Source organism: Aquarana catesbeiana, linkage group LG03 (genome assembly GCF_042186555.1).
Source record: "Aquarana catesbeiana isolate 2022-GZ linkage group LG03, ASM4218655v1, whole genome shotgun sequence".
NCBI classification, from domain to species: Eukaryota; Metazoa; Chordata; class Amphibia; order Anura; family Ranidae; genus Aquarana; species Aquarana catesbeiana.
Genome location: NC_133326.1, coordinates 267,496,462 through 267,522,514, shown reverse-complemented (window position 1 = coordinate 267,522,514; position 26,053 = coordinate 267,496,462). Strand labels below are relative to the sequence as shown.

The 26,053-nt window shown below is 42.5% G+C and overlaps 1 protein-coding gene across 1 annotated transcript in view; it reads left to right on the top strand.

Annotated features, from left to right (window-relative positions):
• Positions 1-26,053, top strand: part of TPH2 (tryptophan hydroxylase 2) — a 471,842-nt gene that overhangs the window by 147,000 nt on the left and 298,789 nt on the right. The window contains exon 7 of the mRNA XM_073620034.1: positions 15,990-16,125. Coding sequence (XP_073476135.1) covers positions 15,990-16,125 — 136 coding nt within the window. The remainder of the gene's footprint in view (positions 1-15,989; positions 16,126-26,053) is intronic.

Below are 26,053 nucleotides of genomic sequence, written 5' to 3'. Positions count from 1 at the left end.
GGGGTTAATGAGCTCAGCTTAAGCAGGTCTAGTACTCTGGGTTCCATAAAACTCACAGGCTGCTTAGGGAGGATGCTCCATCCTGCAACCAGATTTATGTGCAGGGCAGATTGGGAAGCAGCCATTTGCTTGTATGGTAAGATTACATCTGTGACTAAGGACTCTGATCATGTGCCTGGGCAGCAGTAGGTTGCTCCAGGACAGGTAGTTAGCCGCCAACGTGGCAAGGATTTATTTTCTGTTTTTGTCATTTTGATGTCTGTACTGTATGGGCACAGACTTTGTAAATAAACTGCATGTGTTTTAGCAAGTTCTTGCTGTGTACTCTTCCATAGAGAAACACACAACCCGCTGCTGAGCTAATTCCTTACAATATATATATATATATATATCATGCTGGATATCTATACTGATATGGACTGGGTATTGTGTTAAGAACAAAACAATAATGATCAACCTACAGAGTGCTGAATTCAAAATCACCCTGAAAATCAAAGTGAAAAAATGATGCAGCAGGCTAGTCCATTTTGCTGAAAATTCATTGCAGCAACTCAAAATGGTACTCAGTAGTTTGTATGGTCCAGCAATTGCCTCATGCTACCAGTAGTTACACTGGCCCTAGCCAAATGCAAAACTAGTAAAAAACAGTCAGAAAAGATGAATATGGAAAAAAATGTCACTGGCCTCCACCTGTAAAACCATTCCTGTTTTGGAGGTTGTCTCGGTGTTGCCCAACTAGTGCACCTGTTGTTAATTTACTGGTAATTAACACCAAAGCAGCTGAAACTGATCAACAACCCCCTCTGCAACTGACCAGATCAATATCCCAGGAGTTTTATTGACTTGATGCTATACTCTGATTAAAAAGTGTTCCTTTAATGTTTATGAGCTCTATACAGTAATAAATATATATATATATATATATATATATATATATATATATATATAACTGTATAGAGCTCAGTAAAGCCCAATCCCATCAAATTCTGTTGAATAAATTGAAAAGGGCTGGAACCCTAATAAAGATTCTAACCTTTTTTCCACTGTGCTAAAAAAAATGTGCATGATAGGAAGATAGAGGACATTTCCCAAATGGTCATAAAGAAGCTGAGTTTCTAAGCCCTCCCTACAATATTAAAAACAATAAAAAAAAGTTTTGGACAGAGATGGACTAACTAGCATAGTTTACTGTCTATATGCTGCACGTAGATGCCATAAAATCAGATCAGTGTAGCCACCCTTCCAACATTTAGCAATATGAAGAGGATAGGACTTGCTGGAATGAGGTCAAAGATGTGTGATATTATGTTCTTTATATAATAACCATCTGTGTATACTGTTATCAAAGCCACTAGCTTAAAACACAACTCCATAAAAAACAATGTTAAGGAGGTATGTATGTAGGTGGGGTGACCTGTGCCCATGGACATCTGGCTCATGGCCTCTCGTGTGGAGCACGCTCATCAATGCCCAAGACCTGGTGGAGACTGTGGTCATGTGAAGAATCTAACATTAAGGCAGTTCCCCAACTTAGACATGAGCCCTCACTGTGTGCAGTGATTAAAAGTACAGAGTTCCTCTGAAAAGTGCTGTCCCATATCACTACACACTGTAACTTGATGTATGTTGCATTAGGAGGGACCTACTGAGCCTGGGCCCACCAGTCTAGCATACCTCTGTTATCTCACTCCCAGTAACAGAATGGGGTCCTGCCCAGCACCTAGTGCAGACCTCAAGCGTGCTCTCACTTGACTCTTTCATTTCCATACCTCGTGACCAGGCCATAGATCTCTGTAACATGGATTCCGACCCAGTTGCTATCCGATATGGCCCTGGCTTTTGGAATGCATGTGTATTCTTTTTAATATTGCTGTTCTTGAATTATTCGGCCAGTAACACTTCCGGCTTCCTGTATTTGGAACACTTGGGTCCCACTGGAAGGGCAATTTCCGCTGACCGGTTATTTATAGCATGATTTATGTTGCTAGCCATGCCCCTGACGACACCTTATGATGACGAAAAGCTGGTTTGAAACATTGTTTTGTCACTCTGTTTTTGTGCTGATTTATGTGAGTGAAATTCTACTTAATAAAAATAAATTGACAAATTTACTACACTATAAGAGAGCTTTGCTTCTTCCCTTGATTTATATGCTTTGGAGATTCACTGCCTTGTGTCATTCAGTTGTCTTGATGCAGAGGAATCTGGAGTTGATGGTGTATGCTGGTGGATCAGGTCCTTCTGGGAACCATAATGCTTTTTAAAGCCTAATTGCATGTTTTGATCGCTTGTAATTAGGTGGTCAAAATCATCCAGTATGAGGCTGTGTGTGATTCCCTGAATGATGGAGGATCTCTTTTCTGGCTAAACCTGTACATTTCACATTACTCACCAGTCACTGCATGTGGACTAAGAACAGACTTTTCAATTGCTTATGTATTTTATTCACTTTGGTGTGATTTCACCATTTAATTATGTTTTATTGAGGAGTGCTACACCTTTCTTTTATATTGTATTTTTAGCTAGCTGCATTTATTTGTTTATATATATTTTGTGCCCCAGTGCAGGTATTTTCACTTTTATTTGCATATACTATTAGATACCAACTGCTAGTAAGGGAGCCAGAATATCGACCCCCTGGCTACCGGTGGACCTGTCCATACCAGGTACCACGCCTAATGACTGGATGCTTGGTGTCCTGAACTTGTGCTTGGTTAATCTTAGCAACTACGCTCCTCTTCTTGACTTGCCGAGTTAACCCCTATGTAACGTTGTTACTTCATACACCATAGTGCATTTACAGACCCTAGTTCTTAGATACGTTGGAACCAGCATTCACTTCTTTGAATAACTCAGAATGGTTAATGTAACTTCACAGTACACAATATGGTACACAGTTCAATATATACAATGTCCTGTCCCTAATCCTAACCAGAATAATGTAGTGGCCAAGGCATTCCTCCTGTAAGGGCTTACTTAGGTTGGAGTCTATGGGGCAGAGATGTATGCTCACCCTTACAAATACACACAGCCCACGGTAACAAAGAGATAAGCTACCTGGGCTGTGAATCTGTGCACGGGGGCTTGACAGGAATTTGCCAAAGGATAGTCAAAGTAAAGCTGTAGTCAGGGATTCCAGAAGTCAGAATAAACGATAAGCAGAACCAGGGTCAGAAGCCGGAGTCAGTCTTGGAACGCTGTAACCGGAACACAGGAATACTGGAATCTTTGGCAAAACAGGAGACAATGAACTGACAAAGCCCTCAGAGTGAGCCAGTGTTATATACCCAGCTGATTGGATAAACTGCCTCAGCTGAACCAGGAGTGACAGGTACTAACTGCAAAAAGATCCAGAGTATGGCCCTAGTATTTTATGCAGAACTAGGCAAAGCTGGAAAGCAGGCTGAAAGGAACTGAGGTATGGCTCAGAGGCAAAGTAACAGGAGCACTAAACAGGCAGTCATAGGTTCAGTACCTCTTTGAGCCACTTGGGGTGTGACCACGCCTGGCCGTCTGCATGGCACGGTAGGGACCGTGACAGTTCCCTCCCCTTAGGAATGCCCTCAGAGCACAGAACAGCCTATTTCCTTTGGGCTTTCTTTGTTTTAGAAGTTCCAGCTAGGGAGACTTTTGTCGCTCGCAAGGCTCTTTCAAAAATCTTCAGGTCCTGCTTACGAACTATGGTGCCATTTGAGGCATACGTACAGTCAGGAGGTAGCGGGGACACCGGCACAGGAACTTCAAGTGGGAACATGGGCACAGGGAAATCAGAATGGACAGCAGGTGCCGGACCATCAGACTGGGTAGCAGGCACTGGGGCATCAGACTGGGGCATAGGAACTTCAAGCTGGTTAGCAGGCAAAGATTCAGATGTGGCAGGAAGGATCCTAGTAGTACCCACTTGCTGAAACTTTGGCCGAGGTGGACGAGTTGCGCAGAGAGAGATAAAGTGCCCTCTTTCTCCACAATAGAAACAAAGACCACAGCTTCTCCTCCGCTCATTTTCACCCTTGGACAGCTTGAACCGAATGGCCCCAATCTCCATGGGTTCCACATCTTCCAGGGTAGGTGTGTGTATAACCTCAGGAGCATCTAGACTTGGTGGGTTTAGGACTTCATAGCTTGGTACGTACTGGAAAGGCTTGGGGTCAACTCTGTACAGGGTATTCCTGTCCCTGGGTACCTGTAGGCCAAGTGAACTAGGAGCAGACTTGGGAACACTGATTTTCTTTGAAACTGTAGTGTGAGAGTCCAGAGCTAACGTGAAAGCTTCCCAACTGTCCAAGACTGGACTCCTTTCCTGTAATAGCTGATGAGCCCAATTTTTGACTTGACCAGTGAGCAGGTTGATAGTAGCGCGAACCTTTATATAGTCGGTGGCATACGTCCTAGGCTTAACAGCAAACAACAGCTCACAATCCATCTTAAAGCCCAAGAATGATGCACGGCTACCGTAAAACCTCTCTGGCATCACCACAAAAGGCTCAGGACATGCTGGTTCCAGGGTTGGACGTACTGTGCCTTTAAATAACTGAACTACATGCTGCAGCTCCGAAACGGTCTGGCCCAGGCTGGAGACTTGCAGAGCAAGGAAGATGAGCATCTTGTACATCTCTGCGGACTCCATGTTGCTCAGTTCATTATGTAAGGGCTTACCCAGGTTGTAGTCCATGGCGCAGAGATGTACGCTCACCCTTGCAAATACACACAGTCTACGGTAACAAAGGGATAAGCTACCTGGGCTGTGAATCTGTACACGGGGGCTTGACAGTAATTTGCCAAAGGATAATCGAAGTAAAGCCGTAGTCAAGGATTCCAGAAGTCAGAATAAACAATAAGCAGAGCCAGGGTCAGAAGCCGGAGTCAGTCTTGGAACGCTGTAACTAGAACACAGGAACACAGGAATACTGGAACCTTAGGCAAAACAGGAGACAATGAACTGACAAAGCCCTCAGAGTGAGGCAGTGTTATATACCCAGCTGATTGGATAAACTACCTCAGCTGAAGCAGGAGTGACAGGTACTAATTGTAACAAGATCCAGAGTATGGCCCTAGTATTTCATGAAGAACTAGGCAAAGCTGGAAAGCAGGCTGAAAGGAACTGAGGTGTGGCTCAGAGGCAAAGTAACAGGAGCACTAAACAGGCAAAGCTGGAAAGCAGGTTGAAAGGAACTGAGGTGTGGCTCAGAGGCAAAGTAACAGGAGCACTAAACAGGCAGTCATAGGTTCAATACCTCCTTGAGCCACTAGGGGTGTGACCACGCCTGGCTGTCTGCATGACACCTCTGTAAGGTGAGAGTCCATTGTGGCATTGTTCATGGCTTGAATGTCCTCTGCATTTCTCAGTTTCTTCAGCAATGCCACAACTGTGCTTGCATTTCCACTGTCTGAAGCATAGCTGTACCTCTTTTTATAGCACAGGTGGGCCGGCTACAACCAAAAGCCTGGGAACTGGGCTAAAACCATTCAACCCTTTCCTCAGCCTGCAAAACAAAACAAAACAAATTCCCAGCTCAACTTACTGACCAGCCTGCAACCATCCAAATTATCCTGTCTAACAGTATGCATTAAAAACAAGGTTTTAGCTTGCACACATTTGAAAATACATGCATAAGTTGCAGAGCCCCTTCAAGGCACCCCAGTATTATCTGCAGTCCTAACACTACATTTTGAGAGCTTCCACCATAGAAACACATGCATTATAATGGATAGGCATAGGGCAGGTGAGCCTGGAGGGAGCCCACCCCTCCTGGGGTGCCTTGAAGGGACTCCATAGCTTACGCATGTATTTGCAAATGTGTACACGTTAAACCCCTGTTTTTTTTTTTTTTTAACCTATACTGTTAGACAGGATCATCTGGTTGGTTGCAGGCTGGCCCATGAGTTGATCTGGGAATTTCTTTGGTTTTGTTTTGCATGCGTTGCTCTTCCATGTGCTCCTTGCTACAAAGGCCAGTTATAGGTGAGGGTAGTGGCCGTTTGCACTTTCCCCAGCCTGGTCTGGCTGCTGGCTAACTAAACTGTACACGCTTTCAACCTGCCCACATGTAGTACCAGATTCATGTCACAGAATCAATATTGTGGTTGTAAAATATCATTCCTTAAATAATAACAGCTTTTCCATCAAAAAATTGTATGATTACAAAATTTATATACAATGGTGGCAGATGATATTGCAAAGCTGTTTTGAAGTACAGGACATGCACTGCATGTATATTGTGTGTGATCATTAGGTTATTGTAAACCATGCAAATAGATGGTTAGGTTGATGGAAGCACACGTCACTTTCATCACAGTGGGGTTGATTTACTAAAGGGAAATCCACTTTGTTCTACAAGTGCACTTGGAAGTTCAGTCGCTTTAGATCTGAGGGAAGATCTGAAATGAGGGAATGAGGGGAAGCGCTGCTGATTTTATCATCCAATCATGTACAAGCAAAAATGCTGTTTTTTCCTTGCATGTCCCCCTCAGATCTACAGAGACTGTACTTCCAAGTGCACTCGCAGTGCACTTGTAGTGCAAATAAGATTTGCCTTTAGTAAACAAACTCCAGTGTGTTTATTTTCTGGTCTATTGCTGGAAAATAACATATTTTAGGCCAGGTAAATATTGCATATAGATATGCCATATTTTCTATTTCCAGCCAGAGCCTTTTCATATTTTTACTACATGGCCACCTTTAGATGCTTAGCTGCCTCCCAACTGCAGAAGCCTACCTTGAATAAGGTCTGGGGTCAGATTGTGTCAAATGATGTCACTGCCTTCCCATGTGACAATTTTTGGGCCTGGTGACTGGTGGCTCAGGCCCAAGGACTGTTACATGGGGGAGATCACATGCTTTCCATACTTGAAAGCCCTGACCCATTGGAGCGACTGAGTGAGTGCTCATATGGAGCAAAGTGACAGCGAAGGAACAAGGTTGAATATGTACTGTATACCTTGGTAGAGATGTCAATTTGCCCTGAATATGGTCAGTTTCAAGAAGCATTGTGCAGTCCATGGGGTATCTTTAATTTGGTGTCTATAAAAGTTAGATATCTGAAACACATTAAAAACATGTCTTTCCTATGCCATATGTTCTAGATTTCTTAAATTACAGTAGAGGGATATGCTTGTACTTTAAAAAAGCTGGAGTATGCGTGTGTGGGGGTGGAGGGGGTGCTGTTCTTGTTGCAGCAGGGGTTCATTTTTGTTTTGAGTGGAAAATTAATTTAATGTTAAAGCTATAATACTTTGTGATCTGACTAAATGAGCACTCTTGTAAAAAATATTTTATTCTGATACGTGCATGTGGTAATGCATGTTAAGATAGTATTATATAGATTTAATCTTTTCTCACATGCCTTTATACATGTATAGATCCTCATATGCATATTTATTATTTAACCACCTCAGCCCGGAAGGTTTTACCCCCTTCCTGAGCAGAGCACTTTTTACAATTTTGGCACTGCGCTGCTTTAACTGGTAATTGCGTGATCATGCAATGCTGTACCCAAACGAAATTTGTGTCCTTTTTTCCCATAAATTCTTTTGGTGGTATTTGTTCACCTCTGCGGTTTTTATTACTTGCGATATAAACGAAAAAAGACAGAAAATGTTGAAAAAAAAAAAGATATTTTCTACTTTTTGTTATAGAAATAATACAATAAACTCAATTTTAGCTATACATTTAGGCCAAAATGTATTCAGCCACATGTCTCGGGTAAAAAAATTAATTAAGCATATATTTATTGGTTTGCACAAAAGTTATAGCATCTACAAACTAGGGTACATTTTCTGGAATTTACACAGCTTTTAGTTTATAACTGCCTCATTTCTAATCTCTAATCTCATTTCTTGAGGTGCTAAAACGACAGGGCAGTGCAACCCCCCCCAAATGACCCCATTTTGGAAAGTAGACACCCCAAGGAATTTGCTAAGAGGCTTGTTAAGCTCATTGAATATTTTATTTTTTTGTCATAAGTGATTGAATAATGACAAAAAAAAATTACACAAAGTTGTCACTGAAATTATGTATTGCTCAAACATGCCATGGGCATATGTGAAATGACACCCCAAAATACATTCTGCTGCTACTCCTGAGTACGGGTATACCACATGTGTGGGACTTTTTGGGAGCCTAATCGCGTACAGGACCACAAAAACCAAGCACTGTCTTCAGGCTTTCTAAGGGTGTAAATTTTTTATTTCACTCTTCACTACCTTACATAGTTTCGGAGGCCATGAAATGTCCAGATAGCACACCCCCCCCCCCCCCAAATGACCCAATTTTGGAAAGTAGACACCCCAAGCTATTTTCTGAGAGGCATGTTGAGTCCATGGAATATTTTATATTTTGTCACAAGTTTCAGCAAAAATGACAATATTTTTTTTTTTTCACAAAGTTGTCACTAAATGATATATTGCTCAAACATGCCATGGGCATATGTGAAATTACACCCCAAAATACATTCTGCTGCTTCTCCTGAGTACGGGGATACCACAAGTGGACTCTTTGGCAGTCTAGCTGCGTACAGGACCTCGAAAACCAATCACCATCTTCAAGCTTTCTAAGGGCGTAAATTCTTGATTTCACTCCTCACTACCTATCACAGTTCGAAATGTCCAGACAGCCCCCCCCCCCAAATTACCCCATTTTGTAAAGTAGACACCCCAAGCTATTTAATAAGAGGCATGTTGAGCATTTTGCAGATCTCACTTTCTGTCACAAGTTTTGAAAAAAAAAAAAAAGTTCCTTTTCTTTCTTCATTTTCAAAAACAAATGAGAGCTGCAAAATACTCAACATGCCTCTTAGCAAATACCTTGGTATGTCTACTTTCCAAAATGGGGTCATTTGGGGGGGTGTTGTGCTATCTGGACATTTCAGGGCCACCGTAACTGTGATAGGTAGTGAGAAGTGAAATCACCATTTTACACCCTTAGAAATCCTGAAGGCAGTGATTGGTTTTCGGGGGTCCCGTACGCGGCTAGGCTCCTAAAAAGTCCCACACATGTGGTATCCTCGTACTCAGGAGGAGCATCAGAATATATTTTGGGGTGTAATTTCACATATGCCCATGGCATGTTTGAGCAATATATAATTCAGTGACTACTTTGTGAAAAAAAACATATTGTAATTTTCTCGAAACTCTTGGCAAAATATAAAATATTCCATGGACTCAACATGCCTCTCAGCAAAAAGCTTGGGGTGTGTATTTTCCAAAAAGGGGTCATTTGGGGGGGGGGGGGTTTGACCTGTCCTCGTATTTTATGCACAACATTAGTAGCTTATGCCACACATCACCCACTCTTCTAACCACTTGAAGACAAAGGGGGTCATTTACGAAATGCAAATCCAATTTTCAATACAAGTACACTTGAAAGTGCAGTCGCTGTAAATCTGAGGGGTGGATCTGAAATGAGGGGAAGCTCTGCTGATTTTATCATCCAATCATGTGCAAGCTAAAATGCTTTTTAATTTTCTTGCATGCTCCCCTCGGATTTACAGCGACTGCACTTCCAAGTGCACTTGCAGTGCACTTGTAGTGCAAAGTGGATTTGCCTTTCGTAAATAACCCCCAAAGCCTTTTGACACTTTTTGTTTACAAATACTTTTCTTTTGCTAGAAAATTACTTTGAACCCCAAACATTATTTATTTTTTTAAAGCAAAGGCCCTACAGATTAAAATGGTGGGTGTTGCTTTTTTTTTTTCACACAGTATTTGCGCAGCAATTTTTTTCAAACCCAATTTTTTTGAAAAAAAAAAAAACACTTTTTTGAATTTTAATGTATTAAAACAAACTATATTGCCCAAATGTTTGGTAAAATATAAAAGATGATCTTTTGCTGAGTACATAGATACCAAACACGCCATGCTTTAAAATTGCGCACAACCGTGCAGCAGCGACAAACTACATACATTTTTAAAAGTCTTTAAAAGGCTTTACAGGTTACCACTTTTGATTTACAGAGGAGGTCTACTGCTAAAATTACTGCCCTCAATCTGACGTTCATGGTGATACCTCACATCCATGGTGCATTTGCTGTTTACATATGACACAAGTCCGCAGCTTGCGTTCGCCATTGCACACAAACACGGGGGGGCAGGGGTGCTTTTTTTTTTTTTAATTATTTATTTTGCTTTTTTATTTCATTTTTACGCTGTTCCTTTCATTTTTTTTAATCATTTTTATTGTTATTACAGGGAACGTAAATATCCCATATGATAGCAATAGGTAGTGACAGGTACTCCCTTTTTTTTTTTTTTTTATCCTCTGCCCTCAAAGCATCTGACCACATCAAGAGTGGTGTGATAAGATGCTTTCCCAATGGTGCTGTTTATATCCAAAGTCATGAAATGTTTGTAGCTTCCGGTTTCTTAGGCCATAGAGATGATTGGAGCCATTCTAGTCTTTGATCAGCTCTATGGTCAGCTGGTGGAACCACTGGCTGTATTCTCAGGTTCACCGGTGGGGCAGGAGAGTCAGAGAAAACCATGGAAGACGGCGGAAGGGGGGGCGTTCACTCCAACTGCTTGTAAAAGCAGTCTAGCAGCTAATTAGCTGCTCGGATTGCTTTTACATGAAAGCTGACCGCTGACTGAAAAGAACGATACCAAGATTAAACCTGTAGGCATTATTCTGGTATAACCACTCAAAGTCCAGCAACATACTAGTACGTTGCTGGTCCTTGTTGGACATATATTGTAATGTTCTTTTTTTTCATGCAGCCTGTGGACTGAATGAAATAAGAGATTGATCGGTGGGTATGCCCACCATTAGAATACTGCCCCGTATCAACCCACTTCCAATGATGGGCATACACCATTTTTTTTTTTCTAACTGTGGTGGTGAAATCACCTACTACAGTGCGGGAGTCGCTGATTTACATATTGTGAGAGCAAACGCTGTTGCTGTCAAGATAGATAAATAAGTGCTGCAGCTGAATGGGGTACCTGAAAAGCAAACAATGGTAACAATAAAACATAAAATTCAATAAAACAACAACAATCTGTGCCAAAAAACAGTAAAAAATATATGCCGAAGCATGGGCGCTATCTGCCCCTAAGGTTAAGGGCATATTGCCCCTCCACTCTGCCCCCATGCTTCGGCATATATGCTCTTTCTTTTCTTTTTTAACTGTAGTGGTGAAATCACCTCCTACAGCGCTGGTGTCGCTGATTTATGTATCGTGAGAGCAGACGCTGTTGCTGTCAAGATAAATAAATCAGTGCTGCAGCTGAATGGCATACCTGAAAAGCAAACAATGGTAGCAATAAAACATTAACTCAATAAAACAACAACAATCTGTGCCAAAAAAAAGTAAAAAATATATGCCGAAGCATGGGGGCAATCCACACCTAATGTTGGGGCAAATCGCCCCTCCACCCCTGCCCCCATGCTTCAGCATATATGCTCTTTTTTTTAACTGTAGTGGTGAAATCACCTCCTACAGCGCTAGGATGCTTTCCCAATTTCCCAATGGCGCTGTTTATATCCGGCGAAACCAAAGTCATGAAATGCTTGTAGCTTCAGGTTTCTTAGGCAAAAGAGATGATTGGAGCCATTCTGGTCTTCGATCAGCTCTATGGTCAGCTGGTGGAACCACCGGCTGCATTCTCAGGTTCCCCGGTTTTATTTGTAACGGTTCCAGGTTTGGGTCTCTAAAAATGCGATGGCATCTTTAGAGACCCTGTGAAAGTATGTCCTAGTCTGTGCAGTGCTGTACCCTACGCTAATACTCCACTAGTGTGTGGTAGCATTCAAAACATTCACTGATGCAGAGACCAGGTTGGTCAGGACAGGAGGGACAACAATAGCAGGTGTCACACCTATATCCATGCTTGCTACAGACACAAAATCTTCTATGGAGTGATCGATTGGTAGGGGTACCAGGGAGGACATATGGAAAATGCCTCCCATGCAGCCAGCTCACTGCATTTACATTGGGAAATTGGGCCACAGCACTGTCTGGAAGTATACAGACACTTTTTTGTACCAGCGTCTGGCCTTACAGGCAATTAAGTACGGCGCCATCAACTGGTCTTGAGGTTCACCCCTCCCATATTAAGGTTGTATTCATGGACACAGAGGAGTTACTCCGCAACACCAGTCGCCTTTTGAATTTGGACCATCATATCTGCGTAAAGGGAGGACAGAACGAAAACATTCTTATTATCCCTTCACTTCACAGTGAGCAAATTATTACATCTCAAGCAGGCTCTCTCCCCCAGCCTAAGACGGGAATCTACAAGCCGCTGGGGTAAGCCCCAGCGATTAGATTGCACGGTGCCACATGTGCCAATTCCATGATCAAACAAGTGACTAAAAAGTGGCACGCTTGTGTAATAATTGTCCACATACAAGTGGTACCCCTTTCCGAATAAGGGTGACACCAAGTCCCACACAATCTTACCAGCGCTCCCTATGTAGTCTGGGCAGATCTCTGGCTCTACGTAACTATCTCTTCCCTCGTAAACCATAAAACTATATGTATAGCCTGTTGCCCTGTCACAGAGCTTATACATCTTGACCCCATATCTGGCACGCTTGCTGGAAAGATACTGTTTGAATGACAAGTGGCCAGAAAACTTAATCAGGGAGTCATCAATGCAGACAACTTGATCGGGAGTAAACAAGGCTGCAAACTGTTGGTTGAAGTGGTTTATGAGGGGCCGAATTTTGTAGAGCCGATCGTATTCAGGGTCACCCCGAGAACGACATTGTCATTGAAATGCATGAACCGCAAGATCTGCTTGTATGATGTCCTGGTCATGCAAGCAAAGAACATGGGCATATGATGAATTGGGTCAGTGGACCAATATGACCGCAACTCACTTTTTTTTAGTTATGCCTATTAGGAGGGATAGGCCCAGGAAGGTCTTAAATTCGGAGACCGTAATAGAGCTCCAATCTCTGGCAAGGGTCAACTGGGGATTAGCGGCGATGAATTGCCCAGCATACAAATTGTTTTGGTCCACAATAGATCTATAGAGATCTTCCGTGAAAAACAGCGAATAAAAATCAAGTGACATAAAAGCAACTGTTTCCACCTGAATTCTGGGTTGGCCAGTGAATGGAGGAAATACAGGTGCTGCAGAAGTGGTGGGCTCCCAATTTGGATTGGCAAATGCAGCAGGAAGGGCACTGTCTTTGTTTTCTTGGTGGCAGCGGGACACTACTTGTGCTAGCCACCTCACCAGCTTGAACTGCACTTATGGGGCTCACCACGTCACCAAGTGTTACTGCAGTGCTTAATGTACGACCAGGATGTACTAGGCTGCTGGTGCTTGCCAGTTTACCAGAAGGATGAGCTGCACTAGTACTGGCTCTCTGCTCCATACGAGAGCCCTGCGGTTTTTGCACCTCAACAACAGCAGAAGAATGGGGTCAGGTACGCCTGACCTTGGTAGGGACCACTACTCTGTCGTCAGAGCTATCTGTCAGGGTGCCACTGCTGTCTACAGGATCGTATTCTGAGCCTGAATCTGACAGATGGGTGACTTCCTCTTCACTCTCATCTGTCATGCTCAAAAACATGTAGGACTCTTCACTAGTGTACCTTCGATTCAACATTTTGGTCTCTAAATTTACTGGTACAACTAGTGAGACTCACAGGAAAAAAGAGCATCTGTCAGCGACTGCTTCAAACGCTACCAGAAAAACTGTTAGCATTTGCAGGGATCAGACCCGACTCTGCGAACGCTGCAGTTATGTGTTTAGTGTTTTGTAAGTGACAGTGATCGATTGATAATGCACTTGGGTGGGCTGGGCTGGCTGGAGGGGCTGATCTCACTAACACTTCATTTTTGGGAACCCTAAACTACTGGGGACGACAGTATAGATCTGATCAGATCATATATTGATTCGTTCAGACATTATACTACTAAGGGAGGTGTATGGTGCATGCATGGGTGTTAGCACTACTGGCACTAATCTGACATTGCTAAAACCTAACTGATATCACCCGCTGGGTGACCAGGGGATTAAACCTTTATGTAGGTAATATACAGCGGGTTCCTTGACGCTATAAAAAAAAAAAACTAACTAACCAGCGTCACCCATAATACTAATACGGTAAACACTGGTTACAGGGGGTGATCAAGGGGTTAAACCTTGATTAGGGGGGTACCCTAAAGTTAAATGGGCCTACCACTAACTCTCTTCACTCTCTGGAACAAAAAGAGTTCCACGAGGCGAGATGATATCACTTCCCCTGCCTGTGTTTACACTTACAGGCAGGGGAAGGATTTCATTCACCAGAACCGATCAGCAGGTTCAAGCCATAAATCATTAGCCTGGACCTGAAGATTGATCAGTTCTGAAACTAATCCGATGGTTGCGAGCGTGGCCTCTGGCGGCGAGAGCGTGCCCCGTACAGGTACGTGATTTTGCTCAGCAGTGGCATTGTGCCACAGTAAATGTACGCGACATGGTCGGCAAGTGGTTAAATATTGTAAATATTCATACGTATAATGTACTTCTCAGCACCTCATTCTGTATTCAAACTAAATAGAATAGTAAGGTTTCGGGATACAGTATGTAGGCAAAAATGCCGTCTTTTGTTAGTGTTGGAATGGTATTGTGGTAGTCCTTACACTCCTCCCAATTCCCTTTTGGGGGTAAAACCTCCACTCGATCCCCTTATAGGAGTCTGATGAAGCGATCATGAAAGTTCACTGCACACTTGCTGATCCCTCTTCTAGGTCAGTTTCTCTGTGTCACACTTTCCTATTCACAAGGAGCCATGGGAAAAAGGTGTCCAGTGACTGATCCAGCAGTTCATGCCCTGGTAACTTTTAGTAATGAAATATAATCTATAAAATGAATGATCACGTAAATGTATGAAAAATTATAAAAAATATATAAAGTACGTAGAAAAATATAATACGCTTAAACGAAAGAATCCTGTATGACAATATAAAGAAGTACTAAATACAGTTACTATATGATGCAAAGCCTCATAAGAAAAAAGACCCACTTCCTTTACCCCCCTGACTTAGCCAAATCCTTTGATTTGTGTCACCCCCCCCCCACTCCAAAACACATCTACCTGTGTTAATATAAACCACAACTCCTGAAAACTTTAAAATTATCCCTTGCAGTGGGGCTGTGCCTGCACTGCAATGGTTAGTTACTCCTTTAGATCTAGGGGACACACAAATTAAATATGTACTCAATCATTATATGAACAGATCACACTTCATGCTTAGTAATGCCTCAAAACAACTGTGCCCCCTTCTCAATACTAGTGACTGGGTCTAATCCAACTGGTAGAAAGCAATAGAGTCTTTACTCTGGTAATCCTTTACGGTTGCAGTCCTATGGTAATGATGCTTACTGCATATACCTAACATAACCATAATAAAAATATTGAATGGCGGAGATATAGAATTTATTATTTTCAGTTAGACTGCGCAATAAACAGCTGGAAATTTTCACACTGAAAATATATCTCATTTTCCAATTAATCTGGTAAATAACTTCAATGACTGCTTAACTTTTTTTTTTTGTTTTATTCTGCCTGAAGATATTCTAAGTCAAATTAAATAAAATTCTAATTTTTTGATCATTATTATGGACACTTCCTCACAGCACTAACAACCTCTTATTTATGTGTAATATGGCCTCTGCGGTATCTGTTCTCCTTTGCTGTACCTTAGATTACCTTAATTAGTGTGAAGAAAATGCATATGGCCTTCTATGTTTAACAGCCCAGGGCAAGGATTTTGATATACAAATTATTATTCACCATGACTTGGGTGGCAAAAGAACTAAAGAGCTTCATGCTTTTTCAGAAGCTTAAAAGACCCAAGGCCTTTCCAGCACCACTGGAAACAAATGTATTCGATTTTTCAGTACGGATGCAGGGGAACAATATTTTCAGTCCTAATAGGATCATTTCAGTGGACAAAATTCCCTGCCTTACTATTAAGCATTTGTAGAATGTGTTTTTCCTAGCATTTCACTTGATGAGTAGTATAATACGCATTGTTTGTCATTTATTTAGAAAGATCTGGATTCACTGTGCGACCAGTTGCTGGCTATCTCTCCCCAAGGGACTTCTTAGCTGGACTAGCTTATAGGGTCTTTCACTGCACCCAATACATCAGGCATGGATCAGATCCTCTATACACACCTGAACCGTAAGTATTTTGTGATTCTAAATTGTAGCTCCATGAAAGCAGAGATTAATATGCAGCTGAGGATGCAGCATTTAAATTATAGCACATCCAATTATGCTAGGGTTCCTCTGTGCACAATACGACTAATGAACAACATCTGTCATTTTCTATCCACAAAAATCAATAGAGGTTGGGTTCACTTGATTATAGGAAAATACATGTTTCTTTCAAATTCTTTTTCCTAGATGCAGTTATTTCTTTGTACTGAAGGCAGCGCCCATGCATCACTAGTTAGACTCTTATGTTTAGACTACGTCTACAGACTAATTTAAGACTAACACTTCTGTCTAGAGCCTAACCTTTGGGATTTCACATGGGTAGGAATCCAAGTTTTGTGTTCAAACTAACTGTCTTTCACAATGATAATGATCTGAATTAACTGAGTTTTGTGCAGTCAGCTGAAATTCTTTATATATTCCTGGAAGGCAGTCAGAAATAAATTGTATGGAAAATGACAAAATGTGTCCAAGAATCTGAGTATGAAGAGACTCTAAGTATAATCTAAAATCTAGTACATACTACTACAGTTAAAAAATAATATTTATAATAACAGAAAATACAAGTATATGATCTGTTGCACAGCTACTAAATTGCAAAGATGCAGAGTAGATTTGTTTTTTTCTATGAGGAGGTACAGCATTTCGCCTAGACCCCTCTTTAGCACTAGAGGTCAGGCCCCTATCCCTAGCTGCTTGTCATTTTACCACTTTAGCCTTGGAGGTCAGGCCCCTATCCATAGCTGTTTTTCATTTACCACTTTAGCATTGCAGGAAGTGGTTAAAAATAGTGTTACTGCAAATAAAAAATGCACACATTTTATTCTGTAATGTGTCCTGTTTAAAATGACACATTTTGATTCTAGTACAAAGCATTACAAAGTACAAAGCAAAAAAAATCAGCAGGAAAATAATAATTGAATGGATACGAAGAATAAGAAGTTAATTAGGGCTGTTTAAAGTAAACTAAGGGTTAATAAGGGGTTAAACAGAGAAACATTTTATTAAAAAGCAAAAAACTTTGTATTACGTGTCAGGCTGCTTTAACCAATTGACCTCCGGAAGATTTACCCCCCTTCATGACCAGGCCATTTTTTTACTGCGTTACTGACAATTGAGTGGTCATACAATGCTGTACCCAAATAAAATGTATGTCTTTTTTTTCCCACAAATAGAGCTTTATTTTAGTGGTATTGGATCGCCTCTGCGTTTTTAATTTTTTGCGCTATAAACAAAAACAGACAGACAAAAAACCCCCCCAAAAAACAATATTTTTTACTTTCTGCTGTAAAACCTATCCAAAAAAATCCAATTTCTTCAGAAATTTAGGCCAATATGTATTCTGCTACATATTTTTGCCAATAAGTGTATATTGATTGGTTTGCGCAAAAGTTATATTGTCTACAATCTATGGGATATTTTTATTTTTATTTATTTCAAAAAATCTTTTTTACTAGTAATGGTGGCGATCAGCAACTTATAGCAATATTGTGGTGGACATTCTGATACTAACTGACACTTTTCCGGTACAATAATTTTTATTGTAATAATAACAACATCTTGACAAACGTTCACCTGTGCAGGGGTACAGTGCAATGAGTATAACAATCAAGTAGTTTTTATAAGTACTAGCTGTCTACTGGGTGACCAAATGGGATAACCCAAAGGTACATATAAATTTCCAGAGCGTAAGGATTGACTAACTAGAGCCCTAGACGCAGATGCACTGGATAACAGCGGAGGGGATTGCATGTACTGGTCCATTAAATACCCCCAGTACAGGTGGGGGTGAACATTCGGTAGAGAGATGCAGAAAAATTTGCGATGTAGCGATGATGGCTGCTTGAGGTATGAGAAAAGGAAATTAGGGTCAGGGTGGAAAAAAAAGAAAAAAAAGGGGGGGGGGGGTGGACAAGGGAAGTCCCGCGGGAGGGGGAGTTGACAGGTCTGCTCTCAGGATAGGCCCAGACTGCTCGAGTGCAAAGTCGGAAGAGCATAGGTCCACAAAGGTGACCATACTTTAAGGAAAGAGGAGTGAGAAGCATTTAAAATACTTGACATTTTCTTGTTGATCATAAGTGCTCTTCACCATAGCAAACGGAACACAGGGCTTGGGCCATGCTCTGGCTATAACCCTTTTGGCCGCAATAAAGAAATTAGATGCCAGTTTCTGTTGGTCTGAGAACAATCCCTGAATCGGGCAGTGCAACAAGGCGGTTTTAGCATCTCTATGTATGGGTATGTAAAATAAGGAAGGTAGGAGTCCAAACACCCTGGACTGAAACCTCATGAGGCATGGACAAGCCCACCAAATGTGCACTGCATCGCCCCATTGGCCACACCCTCTAAAGTACGGGTCACTATAGGATGGGTTCGAGCTTGCAAATCTGGGCCGGAACCCAGTACCATTGTAGAAGAACTTTGTATGTAGCTTCTAGAGTAGCCGTGTTGAAGGAGCACTTAGTCACAGAAGACCAAGCCTTGTTCCAGTCCTCTGGTTCAATAGAGGGCTCCAGGTCCTGTTCCCACCGCAACTTATAAGACGTGACCCAGGTGGATCTATAGCGTTTAGAGAAGAGTAGATTTTTGAAATAGCACCCGGGCACCAGGCAAAGGTGTTAAAAGAAATCTTTTAAAAAGGATAGGAGGAGTTGTGCCTCAATGAAGAAACCCAATGGCATAGTTGGGTGTAATAATAGAATTCCGCCAAGGGTGTCTCATGGGTATCCTGGAAGGAAGACCAGGAGGGGAGAGGGTGGGACGAGAGAACCTCAGTGAAACTGTAGGTGGACCACCAAGAGAAGGAGCCTGGTTGGTCAAAGCCCGGCGGGAACAGGGGGTTATTAAAAAGAGGAAAGAGTGGTAGAAAGGGGGACATAAGATTACCAGAGTAGCGAACAGAGTCCCAGAGTTTTAAGCTATGACCCATAAGAGGGCTAAGAGAGGAGGGGGACAGCTTATGAGGAAGCCATAGTAGAGCCGAAAGGGGAATGGGGGCACTGTTAGGGAGTTCGAGGAGCACCCACAATGGGATGTCAAAATGTGCATGGAGCAAGATTAACTGGGAGATAAGGGGCCGCCTGATAGTACTTAGCTAAATTAGTAACCCCTAGGCCTCTTCGCAGTCTGTCTGTAAAGGGTGGAAAATGCCACACGGGGGTGCTGAAAAGCCCAGATAAATGATAGGATCTATTCTGCAATAAACGTAGAAAAAAGGAAGGGACATGAACTGGAAGGGTACAAAAATAATAAAGGACTTTGGGGAGGATGGTCATCTTGACCGCATGGATGTGGCCTATCCAGGACAAAGAAGGGAACCGCCAGGATTAAGGACATAAGCGATCTTAGTAGGGGATAGTAATTAGTGGCAAAAAGGGATGAGTAATGAGGAGTAAGCCGGGTGCCAAGGTAATCCAGGGAGGAGGAGTTCCTTACCACCAGTGGTCTTGTGGGGGTTGACTTAAAGCCCAGAGAAAGCTGAGAAACAGGAGAGAAGGGATTGGAGATTAGGAAGGGTGGGGAGAGGATTGGTTTAGGGACAAGAGGGCGTCATCAGCAAAGAGGCTGATTTTATTGTGAATATCGTCATACGGAATACCAGAGATATTAGGATCATCTCTAAGGGCAACCCTGCCTGGTCCCTCGGTAGATCGGGAAGAAGGCAGAGAGTTGGTCAGCATAAGTGACCTTAACAAAGGGGGAGGAGTCGAGGGCCGAGATCCACTGGAGGATTGATTCCCCAAAGTCCCAATGCCTCAGAACATAACGCAAATACTCCCAAGAAAGTGAGTCAAGCGCTTCATAAATATCAACTGAGAGAAGAAGGCCTGGGATCTTGCTATGTTGAAGCAGGTGTATCGGATGGGTCACCTAATGGACATTGTCCCCTGCTTGATGGCCGGGAACGAAGCCCACCTGGTCTCTGTGAATCAATGTGTGTAAGTATTTGTTAATACGGATACTTAAGATCTTTCCCAAAAGTTTAACATCCTCATTCATCAAAGAAATCAGCTTGAACGCTTGTGGATCTAGGGAGTCATCCAAAATTTTGAGGATCATGGCTATGTGGGCCTGTAATGCAGCCAGGGCGGGAAGGGAGCCCTGCGGTAGACTATTAAAATAAGCTATCAGATGGGGGGTGAGCAGGGAGGTGATAATAAAAACCAGAGAATCCATCTGGCCCAGGAGCTTTAGAGATACAAATGGACTTGATGGCTTGTGCAACCTCCGCTTCAGAAATTGCAACATTAAGTGTGGTCTGGGCCATGTCGGTAAGAAAAAACTGGTCAGCAAGGAAAGTAGGGAAGGGAGAGGGGCGGCTGTACAGAGAGGATAAGAACAAGCCAGAATGAAGAGGTGACTTTGATCGGGTCAGAGGTGACATTCCCATTGGTGGTACAAAGGCCTTCTCAGCCTGTTTAGTAGCCAGAAGATCCAATTCCGTGGCTATGCAGTCCCGAACCTTCTTAGTGGAGGCCGAAGGCTTGGATTTACAGGCTGCCTCCTCCTCGGCTAGTTGGACAGAGAGGTCCTGGATCTTCTACTCTTTAACTCTTTCTGGGCCGAGGCTAGTTGTATAATATGGCCTCTGACCTTTGAGCCTCCCACAACTAGACTGCAGATGTCACTGACCCCTTGTTTTCCCAAAAAAAGTTTTCAATGTGCGATTGGATCTTGAGGCATGAATCCTGCGAGGAAAGAAGGGATTCGTTGATCCGCCAACGATAATAAGGGTGACACAAGCCTACAAGAACCATGGAGAGCACATTATGATGATCTGAACAAGGGGATGTCAGACACTTTTTGGGGACCAATGACACTAATACAGTGATCTGTGCTACTAATGACACTGGCTGGGAGGGGGTTAACATTGGGGGCAATCCAAGGGTTAATTGTGTGCCTAGCCAGTGTTTTACTGTACTGTGTGAGGTGCTTTTACTGGAGGAAGAGATGAAATGTATTCCCTGCTTTGCAGGGACACTAACATCGTCCCTTCTTTCCTGCCAGAACAGTGATCTGCCTTGTTTACATGGGCAGATCACAGTTCTGTGTCTCTGCCTGACGATCAGCGGGAGAACATCGAATACCCTGCACCCACCGATTTGGCTTTTGCTGTGTGTAATCACAGAGAAGTAGCAGAAGTCTCTGCTACTAAATTTCAGCCATGTCAGCCTACCTTACTCTTCACACGGGCCCTGCCCTACAACCTGCCATTGCTTCCATGTCCATCTGCCAAACCTTCGGCGTTTGGTCCAGGGGTATAGAAGTTGTATTGTATCCCTTGCACTCCATACAGGCTTGCCCACAGTTCACGTAGGTGGCCTGTGAAGCCTGTTGCTTTATGTGCATAAAGGACTAGATGAAGGACTGGTGAAGATCTTTATTTTCATATGGCTCAAGGATATGTCTAGGGATTCTGGCTCTATCCTAATGGATCCTCTAACAGCTGAAGCACTTGCCTGTGGCCTTAAACTACTGCGTAGTTGGGCTGGTGCATTTTTTTTGTATGCCTAATTTCTAGAATGGGTCTCCTATCAGTGCACATGCCGAGGACCCTTTGGCTAAAATGTTAGTCAGGGGCTAAGAGTTCCTTTTGTTTCTTTCAGGCATTCCAGGTCAAGCCTGAGACTCAGTTTCACTTCAAGTCTTGGATTCCCAAATCTTCCAAACACACAAACAAGTCCCCCTCACAATGAAGGGATGCCCCACTTATCAGAGTCAGATGTCCGGTGGCCTTTGTGGCTACTTGGTCCCAGGAAATTTCAGCTCTGTGGGTCCAGAATGTGGTATGCAGGGGCTACAAGTGAAAATTTCAAACTCTACCTCCACTCTGCTTCATGTTGTCAAGCCTACCAATGTCCCCATAAAGACTAGCAAACCTCCACACTGCTTTGGCAAAACTCCTCTCTCAATGGGCCATAACCATTGTTCTGGACAAGGAACTATTCCAATTTGCTTACTGTTCCCAAAGCAAAAGGATGCATTCACCTTCCTTCATCTGGAAGACCTTCTGACCTCTGTGGTGGGCACACAACCTTACCAATTTATTGCCCTATCTTTTGGTCTGTCCAATGCATCTTGAGTCTTCCCTAAGACCCCAAGCCTTTGTATTAGCTTTGCTTCATTCACAGAGCAATCTCATTTTGGGATACCTAGACACCCTTCTTTTGAGGGAACAATTCACATAGACTGAACAGTAGAAGAGTCAAGGTTCAACAGACTGATCAAACACTGCAGGGGTCCTCATAGCTCCCAACTGTCCCTGATTTGGAGGGACTGTCCCTGATTTGTAACAAAGTCCCTCTGTTCCTCATTCCCTCTTTCCTCCTCATGTGTCCCTCATGTTGGTCTGATCTATATAGTTGTATATACAATGCACCATTTAACTTTCAAAAAGTGTTTCCCAGTGCTAAACCTTTCATCTAATTTGTAAATTGCTGCATTTGAAAATTTCAAAAGCCAGTATAAAGGAATAGTGGTGGTTTAAATAATTGTTCTTTGTATAATTCTCCTTTAAGGGGACATGGCAGGGGGTGTGTCCTGTACCTACATACTTTTGCTAATAGGTGTCCCTCATTCCCATCTCAAAACGTTGGGAGGTATGGGTCCTGATGGCCCTGAACCTCCAAAAGTCAGTGCTGAAACTGACTCACTGCATGGAGTATCTAGGCATTATACAAGATACTACATTGTCCGGGGTTATTCTTCTGCATTAAAAAACTCTTTCAGCTCCCATATTTGGACTCTACAGTCCAGAATCCAGCCAACCATCTGCTTTTGCATCAGAATTCTGGATTGAGGCAGTTGCATATGCCCAATTCCTGTTCTGGCAGTGTGAGACAAGGAGGCATTTTTTCTAGACTATCACAATCCTCTTACCTCCAAAACCAGGCTAGCCCTGGCCTGGTGGCTCATGGATCCAGCTCTGGAGCCTGGAATGTTTTCTCGATGCATGCTAGCATGACAGGCTGGAGAAGAGTCCTAGAAAATCGAGGGACTTAGGCTGAACAGAAAGCTCATCTCTTAATCATAGTTCTGTAGCATATAGTGAGCTGTCTAGATAATCCAGATTTCTGTTCTGCCTTCTTTGTTGCCATCTCCTTTTTGAGATGAATTTCTGAGTTGGTTAAGTCTTGAGACTAAGACCTCTTTTCTTCCCTTTCTCTTAACCAGAACATTGTTCTTCTATCTCTCTGTCCTATTCCTGCACATCCTAAGGACATTTCTCTCCAGTGTTTCCATATGGTACAAACTGTTCAAGTCTATCTCATGGCTATAGCTTTCTTTAGACAAACTGACTCTCTATTTGTCTTTGTCATTCCAAGGGTCTATTTAGGGAACAGCCTGCCTCCTGTTCTAACAACTCTAGGTGGATTCGGCTGCTCATCATTCAAACCTATGAGTTCAAGGACAAGGGTTTACCATTCTCTGTCTAAGCAGGCTTTTTAGCATCAGACATCTGTTTCTCAGATGGGATGGAACAGTACCATCTCCCTGTTTCCATAATCCACTCCTACTATTGCTTTTCTGCAAAACTGGAGCATGATGGGAGTAGCAGAGGTTCCCAGATAGCAAGGATAACTTGCCACACATTCGTGGCAGTGTTGAATTGTAAGTCTTTTAACTTGTTGCACATTTTCACTCGCAAGTTGTTTCTTTGCAGAGCACTTGAAGCACAATTTCTAGTTGACACTTTTCCAATTTGTAGCAAAATTGCATGGCAAGTCTCTAGCAAGAGCAAAGCTGCAGTGGTGAGTCTACAGCAACAGCTCTGTAAGTCTACAGCATGAAAATTAAGCCCCAGTGACCCCTGCAGTGGGTTGACTTTTACACAACATAACTGAACCAGAACTTGCAGCAGACTTGCAGAATGTTTGCAAAGAAAGTTGATCTGGAGTCATGCAATGCGGACTTGCTTCAATTGTGCAACAAACTTGTGAAGCTTGGCAAGTCTAGCAATAGCTTAGCAAGTCATTTTCAAACTTGCAGCACAATTGCTTGCTATCTGGGTTATTGTAGGCTTTCTTACAGTTTTGTCTGCCAGTATTCAATCTCCTGAAGGCAACAGCATACCCCTGTGTATCAGAATTACTCCATCCTGTGTCCCTAAGTAAACTCTAAAAAATGTTATGGTAAGTCAAAAATCCTGTTTTGTTTTTAAAATTTAGTAAAGAAAATACATCCTCGATATCTTTACCAGTTACAAAAAAAATAGTCAATGGTAAATGGGAAACAAAAACATAAAAAGAATTAATTAGGGCTAACTAATGGTACTAAAGGATTGTGTGTTTAACATAGAAACATAGAAAAATCATGGCAAAAAAAAGACAGAGCGGTCCATCAAGTCTGCCCATTTTTTTTTTTATACATGTTTTGTTTTTGTTTTGTTTTTATTTTTTACTTAATTGAGTTTGTGAATTAAAATGTGTAGGACTACATGTCTGCGACACTACAAGCAATGGGCCTCCCTTTGCAATTTCTTCAAATGATTTTGGTTCTGTACTCAAGCCCCACTGCCAGAATAAGAATTAATGGACGCCTGTCGGACGCCTTCTCCGTATCGAATGGTACATGTCAGGGATGCCCTTTATCACCTCTTATTTTTATACTCACACTGGAACCTATCCTACGCAAACTGCGAGCTAATCCTGACATTTAGCCCGGGTTCACACCACAACGGGCTGCGGATCGCACAGGAGCGCTGTGCGTCCCTGTTCAACGTTTCAGGGACGAATCAGGGCCGATTCAATGCCTGAATTCGGCCCTGAAACGCAGCCAAAGACGCACAGCGTTTTTGTGCAGTGCGCACCGCAGCCGCCCCGGAGATATGTGAACTGGCTCCATAGGGAGCCAGTCACATTCTCCTGCTATGCGAATTAGAGGTGCGGAAATGCACCTCTAATTCGCATAGGTGTGAACCCGGGCTAAAGGTATTGACATTGACGGAAAACAGTATAAGATAGCTGCATATGCGGACGATATACTACTTTTTCTTTCAGAACCCCTAATAACATTACCCAATTTATTAAAAGACTTTGCTTTCTTCCACGAAATCTCAAATTTTAAAATTAATTTCACAAAGTCTAAAGCCCTGAATATTTCCCTTCCACAGACATTAGTGACACAATGTAAAACAAATTTCCCTTTCCATTGGGAAACCAATGCCCTTACCTATTTAGGAATTCAAATACCAACACACCTCGATGAGCTATATGACAAAAATTATTTGTCATTACTCAGTAATATTCAAAAAGATCTCATTAGATCTCATAAAGATCAGGTCCTTTCTCTTGGTTTGGCAGGATTGCCATTATAAAGATGAATATATTACCTAGAATACTATATATCCTTCAGACTATTCCAATCAAATTGCCCCCATCATTTTTTACCACATACAAACGAATCTGTCGCAACTTCATTTGGGCAGCACAACCCCCCAGATTGAGCTGGACTAAAATGACTATACCCAAACTAAAAGGAGGCCTCGGCCTCCCGGACATCCAGAAATACCATTGGGCTTGCCATCTCACGAGAATTATTGACTGGCATATACACAGATCCACTAAAGACTGGGTTAACATTGAAGACTCTTCCACCCAATTGCCACTTTCCCACTTACCCTGGATTAATGCGAAGTCAATACCTAAAAAATACACCCGCTGACAGGGCCCACTATCCAAGCCTTTACAACAATAACGAAAACACTGGGATGGTGCGCATCTCCAGGACCAATGACCCCCCTGACTAATAACCCAGACTTCGAACCCGGAATAACACTTCAGGATCGATCCCAAACACAGGTACATCTTCCCCTTAGAGCATCACAATTGTTTCATAAGGGTGTACTTCGGCCTTATGTCAAGATACCTTCACAATTCCCTGAATACCATATA